The following is a 14167-nucleotide window of genomic DNA, read 5'->3' on the forward strand; positions in this document are numbered from 1 at the left end:
AAGCTGAGCTCACGGCTGGTGAGCACAGCTGTAGTGGCACAAGTCTCTCCAGCCTCCACGGCAGCACTACTGAGTGGTGGCGGCAAGCGCAGTGGGGCCGGGATGAGTGGGAGTGGCGCAGCACCCAGCCCCGGTTGAGGCTCCTCTCCAGCCGCCTGCTACTTCGTGCACTGCTACATCCCTCAGGGGAAGTCGGACTGCTGGTTTCAGCCCAATCCCTGCAATCCAACCTCCCCCGAGGGGTCCCAGATTGCGAGAGGACGTAGGCCAGGCTGAGGGACCCCACCAGTGCACCAGGCCTCTAGTAATATATAAAGCTAAATGTAAAAAAAAAAAAAAAAAAACACAAAATAAATATATAATAGTAAATATAGTGATTATGGGAGAAACCAAGATGGCGGCATAGGTAAACACCTGAACTTGCTGCCTCACACAACCACTTTAAAACTACAACTAAAATACAAAACGGACATCATCCAGAACCACAGGAAGGCTGGCTAACTGGAAATTCTACAACTAGAAGGGAAGAGAAAAGCACACTGAGACTCAGAGGAGCTGCGGAAGGCAGAGGTACTGAGGCGCGCGCATGCGGAGAGGACGCAGCTGTCTTTTTCAAATGGGAGGGAGACACAAGCTCCTGACTGCTCTGAACTCCAGTTCCGGGCGAGACTCTGGGGACCCAGACTCATACGGGGAGAAACTGGACTGTCTGGCAGCAGGCAAAACTCGAGGTTGGCTTTCTCTCAGAGGTGCTTGCAGCGATTACTGTGGGACATTAAGACCAGGGGCCTCTTAGGGCAGGGCTGACGGGAAGCCATTGCTGTTTGCTCCGCCCTGAGACTCAGCCCCATCCAAGCTGTGCACAGAGGCTTTGCATATGAATGGCCTGGTCCTTTGAAAACTAAACTTACCTAATAAACTGTAGCTGAGTCAGAGAGACCCAGAACATCAAAAGAAGGCCCAAGGCCCCGCAGCAGCTTGCATTGCTTCACAGCTGGGCCTCATCTGGGCACCTCCAAAACCCAAACAAAGAAGAGGAATCTGCAGATCTCTTCATAGCTCCTGTTGGGTGGCCTCAAGCAGAGGCTAAATTAGCACCTCCTTGGAGATCCAAGAGCCAGTGTACCCAGGGGTCAACTCCTCAGATCCATAAGGGACACACTCAGGGGGCAGACTCAGTGAGCACCAAAGCCCCACTGAAGCAAGTCTTGCCTCATTAGGGTGTCTCCAGCACAGAAGTTCTCCCAGCGTAGACACAGCTGATCCTCACAGCCAGTTGGCCTGGAGGTCAATTCCTCCCAGTGATACCAACAACAATCAAGGCTTAACTACAACAAGACTGTGCACACAGCCCACAAAGGGGTGCACCAAGAGTGTCCACCTCAGGTAACTGGGGAGACTGAGCCACTGGGCCCTATAGGACACCTAGAACACAAAGCCACTCTATCAACAAAGGGAAGCAGCCAAAAATGCAGAGAAAAAGAAAAAGGTCACAAATGAAAGAAATGGATGAAAGCAAATGACTGGATATAGAGTTCAAAGCCACAGTTATAAGGTTTTTCAAGAATTTCCTAGAAAAAGCCAATAAATTTAGTGAGACCCTCGAGGATATGAAAAAGGACCAACTAGAAATTAAGCATACACTGACTGAAATAAAAAATAATATACAGAGATCCAACAGCAGACTAGAGGACTGCAAGAATCAAGTCAAAGATTTGAAATACAAAGAAGCATAAAACACCCAACTGGAAAAGCAAAAAAGAAAAAAGAATTCAATAATATGAAGACAGTGTAAGGAGCCTCTGGGACAACTCCAAGCATACCAACATCAGAATCATGGGGGTGCCAGAAGAAGAGAGAGAACAAGATACTGAAAACCTATTTGAAGAAATAATGACCGAAAACTTCCCCCACCTGGTGAAAGAAATAGACTTAAAGTCCAGAAAGCGCACAGAACCCCAAACAAAAGGAATCCAAAGAGGACCACACCAAGACACATCATAATTAAAATGCCAAGAGCAAAAGACAAAGAGAGAATATTAAAAGCAGCAAGAGAAAAACAATTAATTACCTACAAGGGAGCACCCATACGATTGTCAGCTGATTTCTCAACAGAAACTATGCAGGCCAGATAGGAGTGGCAAGAAATATTCAAAGTGATGAATAGCAAGAACCTACAACCAAGATTACTCTACCCAGCAAAGCTATCATTCAGAATTGAAGGGCAGATAAAGAGCTTCACAGATAAGAAAAAGCTAAAGGAGTTCATCACCACCAAACCAGTATTATATGAAATGCTGAAAGGTATTCTTAAAGAAGAGGAAGAAGAAAAAAAGGTAAAGAGAAAAATTATGAACAACAAATACATATCTATCAACAAGTGAGTCTAAAAATCAAGTGAATAAAAATTCTGATGGACAGAATAATCTGGTGAATATAATAGAATCAGGGGCATAGAAAGGGAGTGGACTGACAATCCTCAGGAGGAAAGGGGTGTAGTGGTGCGGGAAGAGACTGGACAAAAATCATACACCTATGGATGAGGACAGGGGGGGAGTGTAAGGGCATGGGGTGGGGTGGGAACCAGGTGGAGGGTAGCTATGGGAGAAAAAAGAGGAACAACTGTAATAATCTGAACAATAAAGATTTAAATATATATATATATATATATATATATATATATATATATGGTGATTATTTTGATAGTTTTTTTAATGGCATAAAGAAATAACACAATGCTTTGTCCTTCTGCATCTATACAATAATTCTTTCATCAGAATTTATAACAAAAGTAATCCTATCTAATAAAAGAGTAATATGCAAATTGAACATACCTCCACTACACCCACAAGCCACGCCCACCAGCCAATCAGGAGCAAGTATGCAAATTAACCCAACCAAGATGGCTGCAGCCACGGAGAGAGCAGGAGGCTTGGGTTTCCCTGGCAATGGAGGAAGCCAAGCTTTCTGCCTGCCCTGGCCTGCCTTGGCCTCCGCTTAAGGCTACAAAGTTTGAATTATAGAAGATAAATAAATCCCAACAAAAATGGTGGCAGCCACAGAGCTGGAGAGAGCAGGAGGCTTGAATTGCCCCCGGCGATGGAGGAAGCCAAGTTTCCCCAGCCCTGGCCTGCCTTGGCCTCCGCTTAAGGCTACAAAGTTTCAATTATAGAAGATAAATAAATCCCAGATACCAGGGCCTCCACTTGGGTCGCCGGAGGGCATGGCCAGCGTGCAAACCACCACAGGCCCCTCGCCCAGGCTGCCCCACGCCCCAAGGGAACCCCCACCCTGATCCAGGACACCCTTCAGGGTGTACCAGCGGGCCCCCACCCATGCACCAGGCCTCTATCCTATCTAATCCTCCTATCTAATAAAAGAATAATATGCAAATTGACCATCACTCCAACACACAAGATGGCTGCCCCCATGTGGTCAAAGATGACTGACCCCATGTGGACACAAGATGGCCAGCAGGGGAGGGCAGTTGGGAGGGACCAGGTCTACAAGGGAGGGCAGTTGTGGGCAATCAGGCCAGCAGGGGAGGGCAGTTGGTAGGGACCAGGCCTGCAAGGGAGGGCAGTTGGGGACAATCAAGCCTGCAGGGGAGGGCAATTAGGGGTGATCAGGCCAGCAGACGAGGGAAGTTGGGGGCGACCAGGCCTGCAGGGAAGGGCAGTTGGGGGGGACCCAGGCCTGCACTGGAGGGCAGTTAGGGGTGACCAGGCCTGCAAGGAGGGCAGTTAGGAGCAAACAGGCTGGCAGGGGAGCAGTTAGGCATCAATCAGGCTGGCAGGGGAGTGGTTAGGGGGTGATCAGGCTGGCAGGCAGATGTGGTTAGGGGCAATCAGGAAGACAGGCAGGCGAGCAGTTGGGAGCCAGCAGTCCTGAATTGTTAGAGGGATGTCTGACTGTAGTCAGACATCCCTCGAGGGGTCCCAGGTTGGAGAGGGTGCAGGCTGGGCTGAGGGACACACACCCCCATGCACGAATTTTGTGCACCAGGCCTCTAGTTTATAAATAATTTAGAGCTTTCTTTGATTAATCAGATCCTGCTTTTTATGGAGTTTATACGTCTTCAAAAGAGAACAGGCTCATATGAACTAAAAAGATGAAGGAGATAAATTTGCAATGGTTCAAAATTCAGCAGTATTATATGAGCAACTTGAGACACACAGTTATCAGAATGTATAAAATAGTAAATGATAACAGGGAGTGTATATAACCAATCAAACAGCTAAAGAGACTCACAAGCATAGTCACAAGCTCTCTGGCACTGATCCACTGATTCCCTTCATAGGGTTTTGTGGACACCGACGGACTTTCATCCAGATTCTACCACCTTTGGGCCTTCTCCCTCCCATTCCCTTTTGACTATTTAAGTTACTATGTAAGTCTAATCCATGGGCAGCCTGAGCTTCATAAATTCACTTCATTCCAGAGAGACACCTACCGTTTTCATCGAGTCACTCAAAGCTTCCCACTGCTGGAATGACATCGCGATCTGGCTCCTTCGCCAGTGGTCATAGCGGGCTCGACTCTCTTCATTAGTCAGAATCTCCTTTGCCTTCTGCAGTTTCTGAAAAGTCTCCACTGGAAAACAAATCAAAAGATGAGCACTACTCTCTCGGAGGGATTATTTAAAACTCCCAAACAGTCACTGCTACTTACTAGCTGTGTAACCTTGGACCAGTTCAGCTCCTCAAACTTAGTTTCCTCATTTGTGAAGTGTACCATAAGGACAAGTGAGATTATGTCTGTAAAGTGCCTGGCTCACAGTTTATCCGCTCCCTTTACTGAGCTCCAGGAATGTGCCAGGTGCTGTTCCAGGTGCTGATGACACAGGTGTGAACAACAGACATGATCTATTCAGTGGGATAGCCATTTATAAACATTGGGAGAATCACAATTTTGTCTACTAGGAAGAAAACTACCTTTTCTAGTAGTAGTCTGGGAGGGTATGACCAAGCTAGAGGAACATTACAAATAAAAACACCTAAGGCACAAATACATAAAGCAACAATTAAAATGTTAGGGAGAGAGGGGAGGCTTTCACATGCAGAGGTAATGTAGAGGAAATAGAGAATGGCAATGTGGCTGAGAGACACAGGGCCAGAAGAACAATGAGGGATAGGGTTGTAGAGTGTACAAAAGCACTCAGTATCCAGGACCTTAGAGGTCATACTGAGGATTCTGGTCTGTTTTTTGTTGTTGTTGTTATTATAAGAGCAATGGGAAGCTATTGGGAGGTTTTAAACACAGGAAATAACATGATAGATGGTTGATAATTGGTAGCTTTGTCACTGATCTATTTGACCAGATGGTATACAATAGAAACCTTTCTTGACCCAGTTGGAAACACTTCCAATGTCACTTCTGCTCCTTAGTAAAGTTAAACTTTCTATAAAGGAGGACAGAAGTTCAATATGTAAAAATCAATTGTTTCTATACATTAGCGATGAGCAATCTGAAAACCATATTAAGAAAACAATTCCATTTACAGTAGCATCAAAAGATTACAATACTTGCCCAGCTGGCATGGCTCAGTGGCTGAGTGTCCACCCATGAACCAGGAAGTCACAGTTCAATTCCTAGTCAGGGCACATACCTGGCTTGTGGCCTTGATCCCCAGTAGGGGGCATGCAGGAAGCAGCAGATCAATGATTCTCTCTCATCATTAATGTTTCTATCTCTCTCTCCCTCTCCCTTCCTCTCTGAAATCAATAAAAAAAATATTTTTTAAAAAAGAATACAGCCAAAACCGGTTTGGTTCAGTGGATAGAGCGTTGGCCTGCGGACTGAAGGATCCCAGGTTCGATTCCGGTCAAGGGCATGTACCTTGGTTGCGGGCACATCCCCAGTGGGAGGTGTGCAGGAGGCAGCTGATCGATGTTTCTCTCTCATCGATGTTTCTAGCTCTCTATCCCTCTCCCTTCCTCTCTGTAAAATATCAATAAAATATATTTAAAAAAAAAAAAAAAGAATACAATACTGCCCTAGCTGGTTTGGCTCAGTGGATCGAGTGTCAGCCTGTGGACTTAAGGGTCCCAGGTTCGATTCCGGTCAAGGGCATGTGCTCAGGTTGTGGGCTTGAACCCCAGTAGGGGGCGTTCAGGAGGCAGCTGATCAGTAATTCCCTCTTATTGATGTTTCCTCTCCAAAATCAATAAAAATATATTTTTTTAAAAAGAATACAATACTTAGGAAAAATGCTAACAAAAGAAGTACAAAACTCACACACTGAAAATTATAAAACACTGTTGAAAGAAATTAAATATCTAAATAATATAAAGACATCATGTTCATAGATCAGAAGACCTAATATTGCAAAGATGCTAATACTCCCCAAACTGATCTACAAATTCCATACAATCTCTATCAATATATTTAATTGCAAAAATTGACAAGCTGATCCTAAAATCCATATGCAAATACAAAGGACCCAGAATAATCAAAACAATCTTGAAAGATAAGAACAAAATTGGAAGAATTCGCACTTCCCAATTTAAAACTTTCTACAAACCTCCAATAATGAAAACAGTGTGGTACTAGCATAAGGATAAACATAAATCAATGAAATACTGAGAGTCCAGAAGTAAACCCTCACATTTACAGTCAACTGGATTTCTACAAGATTATCAAGACAATTCAATTGGGAAAAAATAGTCTTTTCAACAAATTGTGCTGGGACAACTGATATCCACATATAAAAAAGTGAAGTTGGCCCTAACCGGTGTGGCTCAGTGGATAGGGTATCAGCCTGCGGACTCAAGGGTCCCGGGTTCGATTCTGGTCTAGGGCATGTACCTTGGTTGCGGGCACATCCCCAGTGGGGAGTGTGCAGGAGGCAGCTGGTCGATGTTTCTCTCTCATCGATGTTTCTAACTCTCTATCCCTCTACCTTCCTCTCTGTAAAAATTAATAAAATATATTTTTTTTTAAAAGTGAAGTTGGCTCTCAGCTGCTGTGGCACAGTGGTTGAGCATTAACCCAGAAACCAAGTGGTCAACAGTTCAATTCCCAGTCAGGCACCTGCCCAGGTTGTGGGCTCGATCCCCAGTAGAGGGGGGTTCAGGAGGCAGCCGACCAATGATTCTCTCTCATTATTGATGTTTCTCTCTCTCTCTCCCTCTCCCTTCTTCTCTAAAATAAATAAAAATATTTTTAAAAAAAAACAACACAGTGAAAAGAACAACAACATGGTGAGATACCACTTTACACCACTAGAAAGGATAAAATAAAAAGATAAATACAAGTGTTAATGAGGATGTGGAGAAATTGGAAGCCTCATACATTAAAGATGAAACTGTAAAACAGTATAGCTACTTTGAAAAACTGTTTGGCAGTTCCTCAAAATGTTAAATATAGAGTTACCATATGGCCCAAGAATTTCAATGGTTAAGTACAGTCAGCCCTATGTATTCCAGGTTCAGCATCCATGGATTAAACGAGCCATGACTTAAAAATATTCAGAAGAAGAAAAGTTACACTGTTGCTCACATGTACTGTGTAATTAAGCCTACAATGGTTGCATCTGTACTGAACATGTACACACTTTTCCTTGTTCTTATTCCCTAAACAATAAAGTAAAACAGCTATTTACATAGCACTTACATTGTATTAGGTATTATAATAATAACTAGAGGCCCAGTGCACAAAATTCGTGCATTGGGGGGGTGTCTCTCAGCCCAGCCTGCACCCTCTCCAATCTGGGAACCTTCGAGGGATGTCCGACTGCCCATTTAGGCCCGATCCCGGTAGGATCGGGCCTAAACGGGCAGTCGGACATCCCTCTCACAATCCAGGACTGTTGGCTCCCAACTGCTCGCCTGCCTGCCTTCCTGATTGCCCCTAACCACATCTGCCTGCCAGCCTGATCACTCCCAACCACTCCCCTGCCAGCCTGATTGATGCCTAACTGCTCCCCTGCCAGCCTGTTTGTCCCTAACTGCCCTCCCCTGCAGGCCTGGTCACCCCTAACTGCCCTCCCCTGCAGGCCTGGTCCCCATCCAACTGCTCTCCCCTCCAGGCCTGGGTCCCTCCCAACTTCCTTTCCCTGCAGGCCCGGTCGCCCCCAACTTCCCTCCTCTGCCGGCCTGGTCACCCCTAACTGCCCTCCCCTGCAGGTTTGATCACCCCCAACTGCCCTCCCTTGCAGGCCTGGTCCCTCCCAACTGCCCTCCCCTGCTGGCCATCTTGTGGTGGCCATCTTGTGTCCATATGAGGGCAGCCATCTTTGACCACATGGGGGCAGCCATCTTGTGTGTTGGAATGATGGTCAATTTGCATATTACTCTTTTATTAGATAGGATTTAATTAGTTTACATGCAAATACTTCCATTTTACATAATGACCTTTGTATCCATAGGGGCTCTGGAACCAATCCCTCATGTATACCAAGGGACAACTATATAAGCTCAATAAAATTGAAAAATGTGTCCATACAAAAACTTGTATACTGGTATTCACAGCAGCATTATTCATACTAGCCCAAAAGCAAAAACAACTCAAAATTCAAAAATGTCCATCAACAGATAAATGGATAAATAAAATGTGGCAGATCCATATAATGGAAATATCATTCAGCCATAAAAAGAAATAAGTACTAATACATGCTATAACATGAATAAGCCTTAAAAACAATATGCTAACCCAGCCAGCGTGGCTCAGTGGTTGAGCGTCAACAGATGGACCAGAAGGTCACAGTTCAATTCCTGGTCAGGGCATGTGCCCAGGTTTCAGGCTCAATGCCCAGTGGGGGGCATGCAGGAGGCAGCCAATCAATGATTCTCTCTCATCAATCACGTTTCCACCTCTCCCTCTCCCTTGCTCTCTGAAATCAATAAAAACATATTTTTAAAAAATATTATGTCAAATGAAATAAACCAGGCACAAACACCCACATATTGTATGATTCCATTTATATGAAATTCTCAGAATAGACAAATCTATAGAGACAAACAAATAACTAGATAATATCAAGGAGCAGCAGGGAAACTACAGGGGCTGTAGCAAGGGGAGATGGGGAAAAGTAGAAGGAAATGAGATCAGAGATTTAATATCACCGCTGTAGGCAGTAGCACTTACGGGTTAAAGAGAAGAAACTAAAGATGGGGTTATTGAAAGCTACAGGGAAACAAAGAAACAAATAAAAATGTTTCTAAGTAGATTTGTGGTTGCCAGAGGCTAAGCAGGAGAAAATAAGAAGGGATTGTTAATGAGTACAGGGTTTCTTTTTTTTTTTTTTTTTTACAACGTTATGAGGTGGATATAATTATTACTATTACTCCCATTTTAGAGCATCTAAGACTGAAAGGGGTTAATGTAACTTGCCCCAAATCCCAAAACTTCAAGTGATGAAGCCATGATTCAAACCCGAGCCTGCCGGGCTCCCCAGCTGGTACTCTCCTTGACTGCCGTCCTGACTTTCCCTACAATGCATGTTACCCTCTAATTCTTCCTTTCTCTCCCACTGCCAGGAATTGTAAACACTTCATCATTCATCAATAAGATCCAGGTTGTGCCCTTGAGGAGCTCAGAGTAGAGTAAGGAAGCAGATCTATAAACAAATCATTTCAGTACGTGATAAAGAGAAATAGAGAGGCAAGCCTGGTTCTGTGAGGAGAGGCAGGAAATAGTTCATCCGTTTTCTGTATACTTGGATTCATCTTTGACTCCTCTTTCTCTCACATATCGCTTCTAATGCACTGGCAAACTTCAATGGCTCTACCTTTCAAATATACCCAACATCTGACCTCTTGTCACAACCTCCACTGCCACTGCTCTGGTCAAAGCCACGGTTCTGCCTTGGCTGGATCATTATAGTAGCTTCTCAACTGATCCCCCTGCCTTTGCCTCAGTCTGTTTTCTACACAGCAGTAAAAGTGATCTTTTTAAAAATAAGTCACATACTATCACTCCTCTGCTCAAAATGACTTCCAACAGCTTCCTATTTCTCTTAGAATAAAGCTGAAAATTCTTTTTTTTTAAATATATTTTATTGATTTTTTACAGAGAGGAAGGGAGAGGGATAGAGAGTTAAAAACATCAATCAGCTGCCTCCTGCACACCCCCTACTGCGGACGTGCCCGCAACCAAGGTACATGCGCTTGACCGGAATCGAACCTGGGACCTTTCAGTCCGCAGGCTGATGCTCTATCCACTGAGCCAAACCAGTTTCAGCTAAAGCTGAAAATTCTTACCATGGCTGGTAAGCTGACATGCTCTGCCTGTTGTCTCCTCTCTTCCCTCTCTGAGCTCATTTCCTTCTACTTTTCCCCATCTCCCCTTGCTACAGCCCTTATAGCTTCCCTGCTGCTCCTTGACAACACTGGCAACACTTGGCACTTGCTGTCCTCAGGGCCTTGGCACTTGCTGTCCTCTGTCCTTTCTTCCAAGAACAGTTTTACCCCAGGCACTCAGGTTACTACCTTCAGATGTTGGCTCAGATGCCCTCTTGTTGTCTTGCCAATGGGGTCTTCTCTGACCATTGCTATCTAGATATGGCTGCTCGCCCCATCATCCTTTGCCTTATTTACTTTTCTTTATCCCCTGACATTATCTAGTTATTTGTTTGTGATTTGTCTCCTCTGCCAGAATGCACCCCCATGAGGACAGAGACTTTATCTCTTTTGTTCTCTGCTGCATCCCCTGTACTGCAACAGCGTAGCAGGTGCTCTAAAGTATTTGCTCACTGAATGAATGAGTGAATGTCTCCTATTTTAAATGTGAACAAAACAATAATCACAATATTCCCTAAGCTCTAAGCACAAGGAAATCACAGATACCCTTATAACATTTTGAGCCCCAGTCCCCCAAATACACCACTTCAAGCGCCCCGCTGGCAGCCAGAGACACAGCCTGCCACAGACAGCACCTCCAGGACCCTGCTCCAAGGCTGGACAGCACAAGTACCTAACAGGCCATTAACTGTTTAATATCACCGCTGTAGGCAGTAGCACTTACGGGTTAAAGGGAAGAACCTAAAGATGGGGCTATTGAAAGCTACAGGGAAACAAAGAAACAAATAAAAATCATATTGTTGTATCAGCTGGCTCCAGTGAGCAATCCTTCCTGTTGCTGGTGACAATGTAAATGTCTCTCTGTATAAATGAGATGTCACTTTTCCCAACAGGAATAAAAAGCTCATTAAATTAACACCACAGATGCACATACTACTTGAGTAAGGGTTGTAAAGATTTACATATTTACCTATGAGTCACCTTCTCTTTGCACATTACGGCTAGCCTGTTTTCCAGAGTTTCCAGAACAAAAGAAGCCTGCTTGGAATTATTCTGATGTCAGTCCCTCAACAATAATTGATAAGCAGAAAGCAAAAGAGGTGGCCTTTTCCTTGTTCCATCCTCTTCCACACATTACATAAAAATGAGTTTGGGTTTATATTTCTCCTTTAATATACCAGCTAATCAAATGAATCACACAAGGTAAATATTTACCAGTTCTGGGAAGAGAGATCTCATTTTGTAAGCTTATATGAGCAAATGATGCTAGAACCTTTGAGAGACATTGTGGCTTAACTCCTGTTCTGAAAACACATAGGTTCTTTTAAATTCATATTTCACAACAGAATTTGTATTATTATAGCCACATTTTAAATGCAGAACATTTATAATTACTTAAAATAGTAATAATAATATGATGTCAGAACATGCTTTGAAAAGTCTGAAGAAAAATATGCCAACTGTTAATAATGGTCTCTGACAGAGAGAGCAGACTTTCACTTTAACATTATTTATTACTATGTATTATTTTTATTCTGAGGAAAAGAAGCAATTTTTTATGTTTCTATTGATTTTTTGAGAGAGAGAGAGAGAGGAAGGGAGAAAGACACAGAGAGAGAAACATCTATTGGCTGCCTCCTGCATGCCTGCAACCCAAGCATGTGCCCTGACCAGGAATCGAACTGGAGACCTTTTGGTTCACAGGTTGACGCTCAATCACTGAGTCACATCGACCAGGCTAAAGAGTTTTTGAAGTAGGAAAACATTGAGACATTCAAAGATGATAGCAAGGGACAAAGAGCTGCCTTTCTTCAAATATTCGTATGTCTTTGAAGTCCGCAAATCAATAACAAAAACACCATTTCACAAAACCTTTGACCCCTTTCTTCAGGGTCAAAGAGAAGTTTTAAAGCATTGGCCTCAAACAGTTGTTGTCATGTGCATACACGGGACTGGCATGAACAGCAGTCAGGATCTTTTGAATTCAGTGACACAATTTCTATAGTACAACCAGTCCTTCATCCATCCCCACACCTAGAGGTGAAGGGATTTCCAAATTCTTTTTAAATGAAAACAAGAAAGTTCTAATGGTTACTTACAAAAAAGAAACTATTCCATTTTGTTCAATATTTATCTTAGAGTGCTGAGAACAGAAAGTCCACTGAATCATAATTGCCAACATTCATTGAGCTCTTCCCGCATGCAGGATACCTCGTTTACTCTTCACCGCAGGCACACGAAGTAATATACTGTTGTCTACCCATGTACCTGTGAGAATGCCCAGGCTCAGAGAAGTTTCTCAAGGTCAGCTAGCTTGGAAGTGGGAGCTAGAAGCAATCCAAACAGACAAGCCTATGTTCATGTCTACTACTCCATCATGCTTAACAAATCAGTAATTTCAATGGCAATGGTTGACACTACATTTAGTGGTCCAAAAAGGTATATATTAATTTCTCCTACCTACACTTGCTCTAAAGGCTAGCCTTTCACTTTAATGAAACACATTTCAAAATCTTTCCAGTGTATTCTCGACTTCTGTCAAGTTAAAAGTCAACATCTGGGTGAATTTTTGTTTAACATTAAAAAAAAATTGGGGCCCAGCCAGGTGTAGCTCAGCAGTTGAGTGTCGACCCAGGAACCAGGAGGTCACTGGTTCGATTCCCAGTCAAGGCATATGCACAGGTTGCGGGCTTGATCCCCAGTGGGGGGCATGCAGGAGGCAGCCAATCAATGATTCTCTCTCATCATTGATGTTTCTATCTCTCTCTCCCTCTCCCTTCCTCTCTGAAATCAATAAAAATATATTTTTTTAAAAAATTGGGGGGCAATTGATTGCCTCCTGCACGCACCTGCACCCAAGATATGTGCCCCTGAGCAGAACTGAACCCGAGACCCTTTAGTCCACAAGCCAACACTCTAACCACTGAGCAACACCGGCTAGGACCTTAAAATATTTTTTATCCGGAACCTTAATCCTTTTCCAAGTATGTAAAGAACCACTTACATTATTCATCCAAATTGAGTAAATGGATGCTTAAACAGACTTGAAAACTATTTCTACCCAAAGGTTGAATCATCTGCAAGGCTGACAAGGAAAGGTACTGATGTCTGTGTACCTTTTCATTTTAAACAATATTTACACAGTCCAGTGTTTCTCTGAACAAGAAACCTGAGGTAGCCAGTACATGAAAACTCCATCACTATGGCAACTAGAAATGGCAATGATTGCACAGTGATTCATCATGTATCCCAAATAGAAACTGTGCCAGGGACAGACAAAAACTCAAAGCCACGCTTCATTGGGAGAAAAATCCAGTTAAAGAGTAACCTGGGGCTGATAGTTGTTTTTACGTGTTTATCAAATGTTTACACTTTTATGCTAGGAAATCTATTTTAATATTAACTCCACTTCAGAGAAGTAATTAATGTCTTCTAAAGAAATGTTCATGAAGTCACTCATTCACTCATTCCCGTAATTACTATCTGCACAAAGTAGATGTCCTCTGCTGGGGCACACCATTCAGAACAAGACAAGCCTCACTGAGCTTCCAGTATGACTAATAAGCAAATGGGCAACAAGGAGATGGTCCGATACGCAGTTTGCTGCCTGACGTACAGAGTGCTCTGGAAGTCGCACATGACTTCCCAAAGGCAGAGATGGCTAGACTGAGACCTGACACAGGAGCATGACCTGCCAATCGAAGCAGGGCAGAGAGGTGTGCAGGCCTCAGGGGAGTTCCATGCAGAGGGAGCAGCAGACGTTTAGGTCTGAAGAGTAGAAAGCAGAGCACCTATGGAACCAAAATAGTTCTGAGTGGCTAAAACATGGACCCTAGCATGGTGGTGGAGAGAAAATGAAAATGGAGAGATGGGGGGAGGGCACAAAATGAGGGGATTTGTACCTAAAGGCCCAGCAATGACAAAGA

The 14167-nt window shown here is 43.7% G+C and overlaps 1 protein-coding gene across 4 annotated transcripts in view; it reads right to left on the reverse strand.

Moving 5' to 3' along the window:
* Positions 1–14167, reverse strand: part of DNAJC12 (DnaJ heat shock protein family (Hsp40) member C12) — a 59844-nt gene that overhangs the window by 26812 nt on the left and 18865 nt on the right. For all 4 annotated transcript variants that reach the window (XM_080687958.1, XM_080687961.1, XM_080687959.1 and 1 more), the window contains one exon: positions 4454–4593. In XM_080687958.1, coding sequence (XP_080544084.1) covers positions 4454–4593 — 140 coding nt within the window. The remainder of the gene's footprint in view (positions 1–4453; positions 4594–14167) is intronic.

The sequence above is a fragment of the Plecotus auritus genome, assembly GCF_963455305.1.
Source record: "Plecotus auritus genome assembly, chromosome: 9".
NCBI lineage: Eukaryota > Metazoa > Chordata > Mammalia > Chiroptera > Vespertilionidae > Plecotus > Plecotus auritus.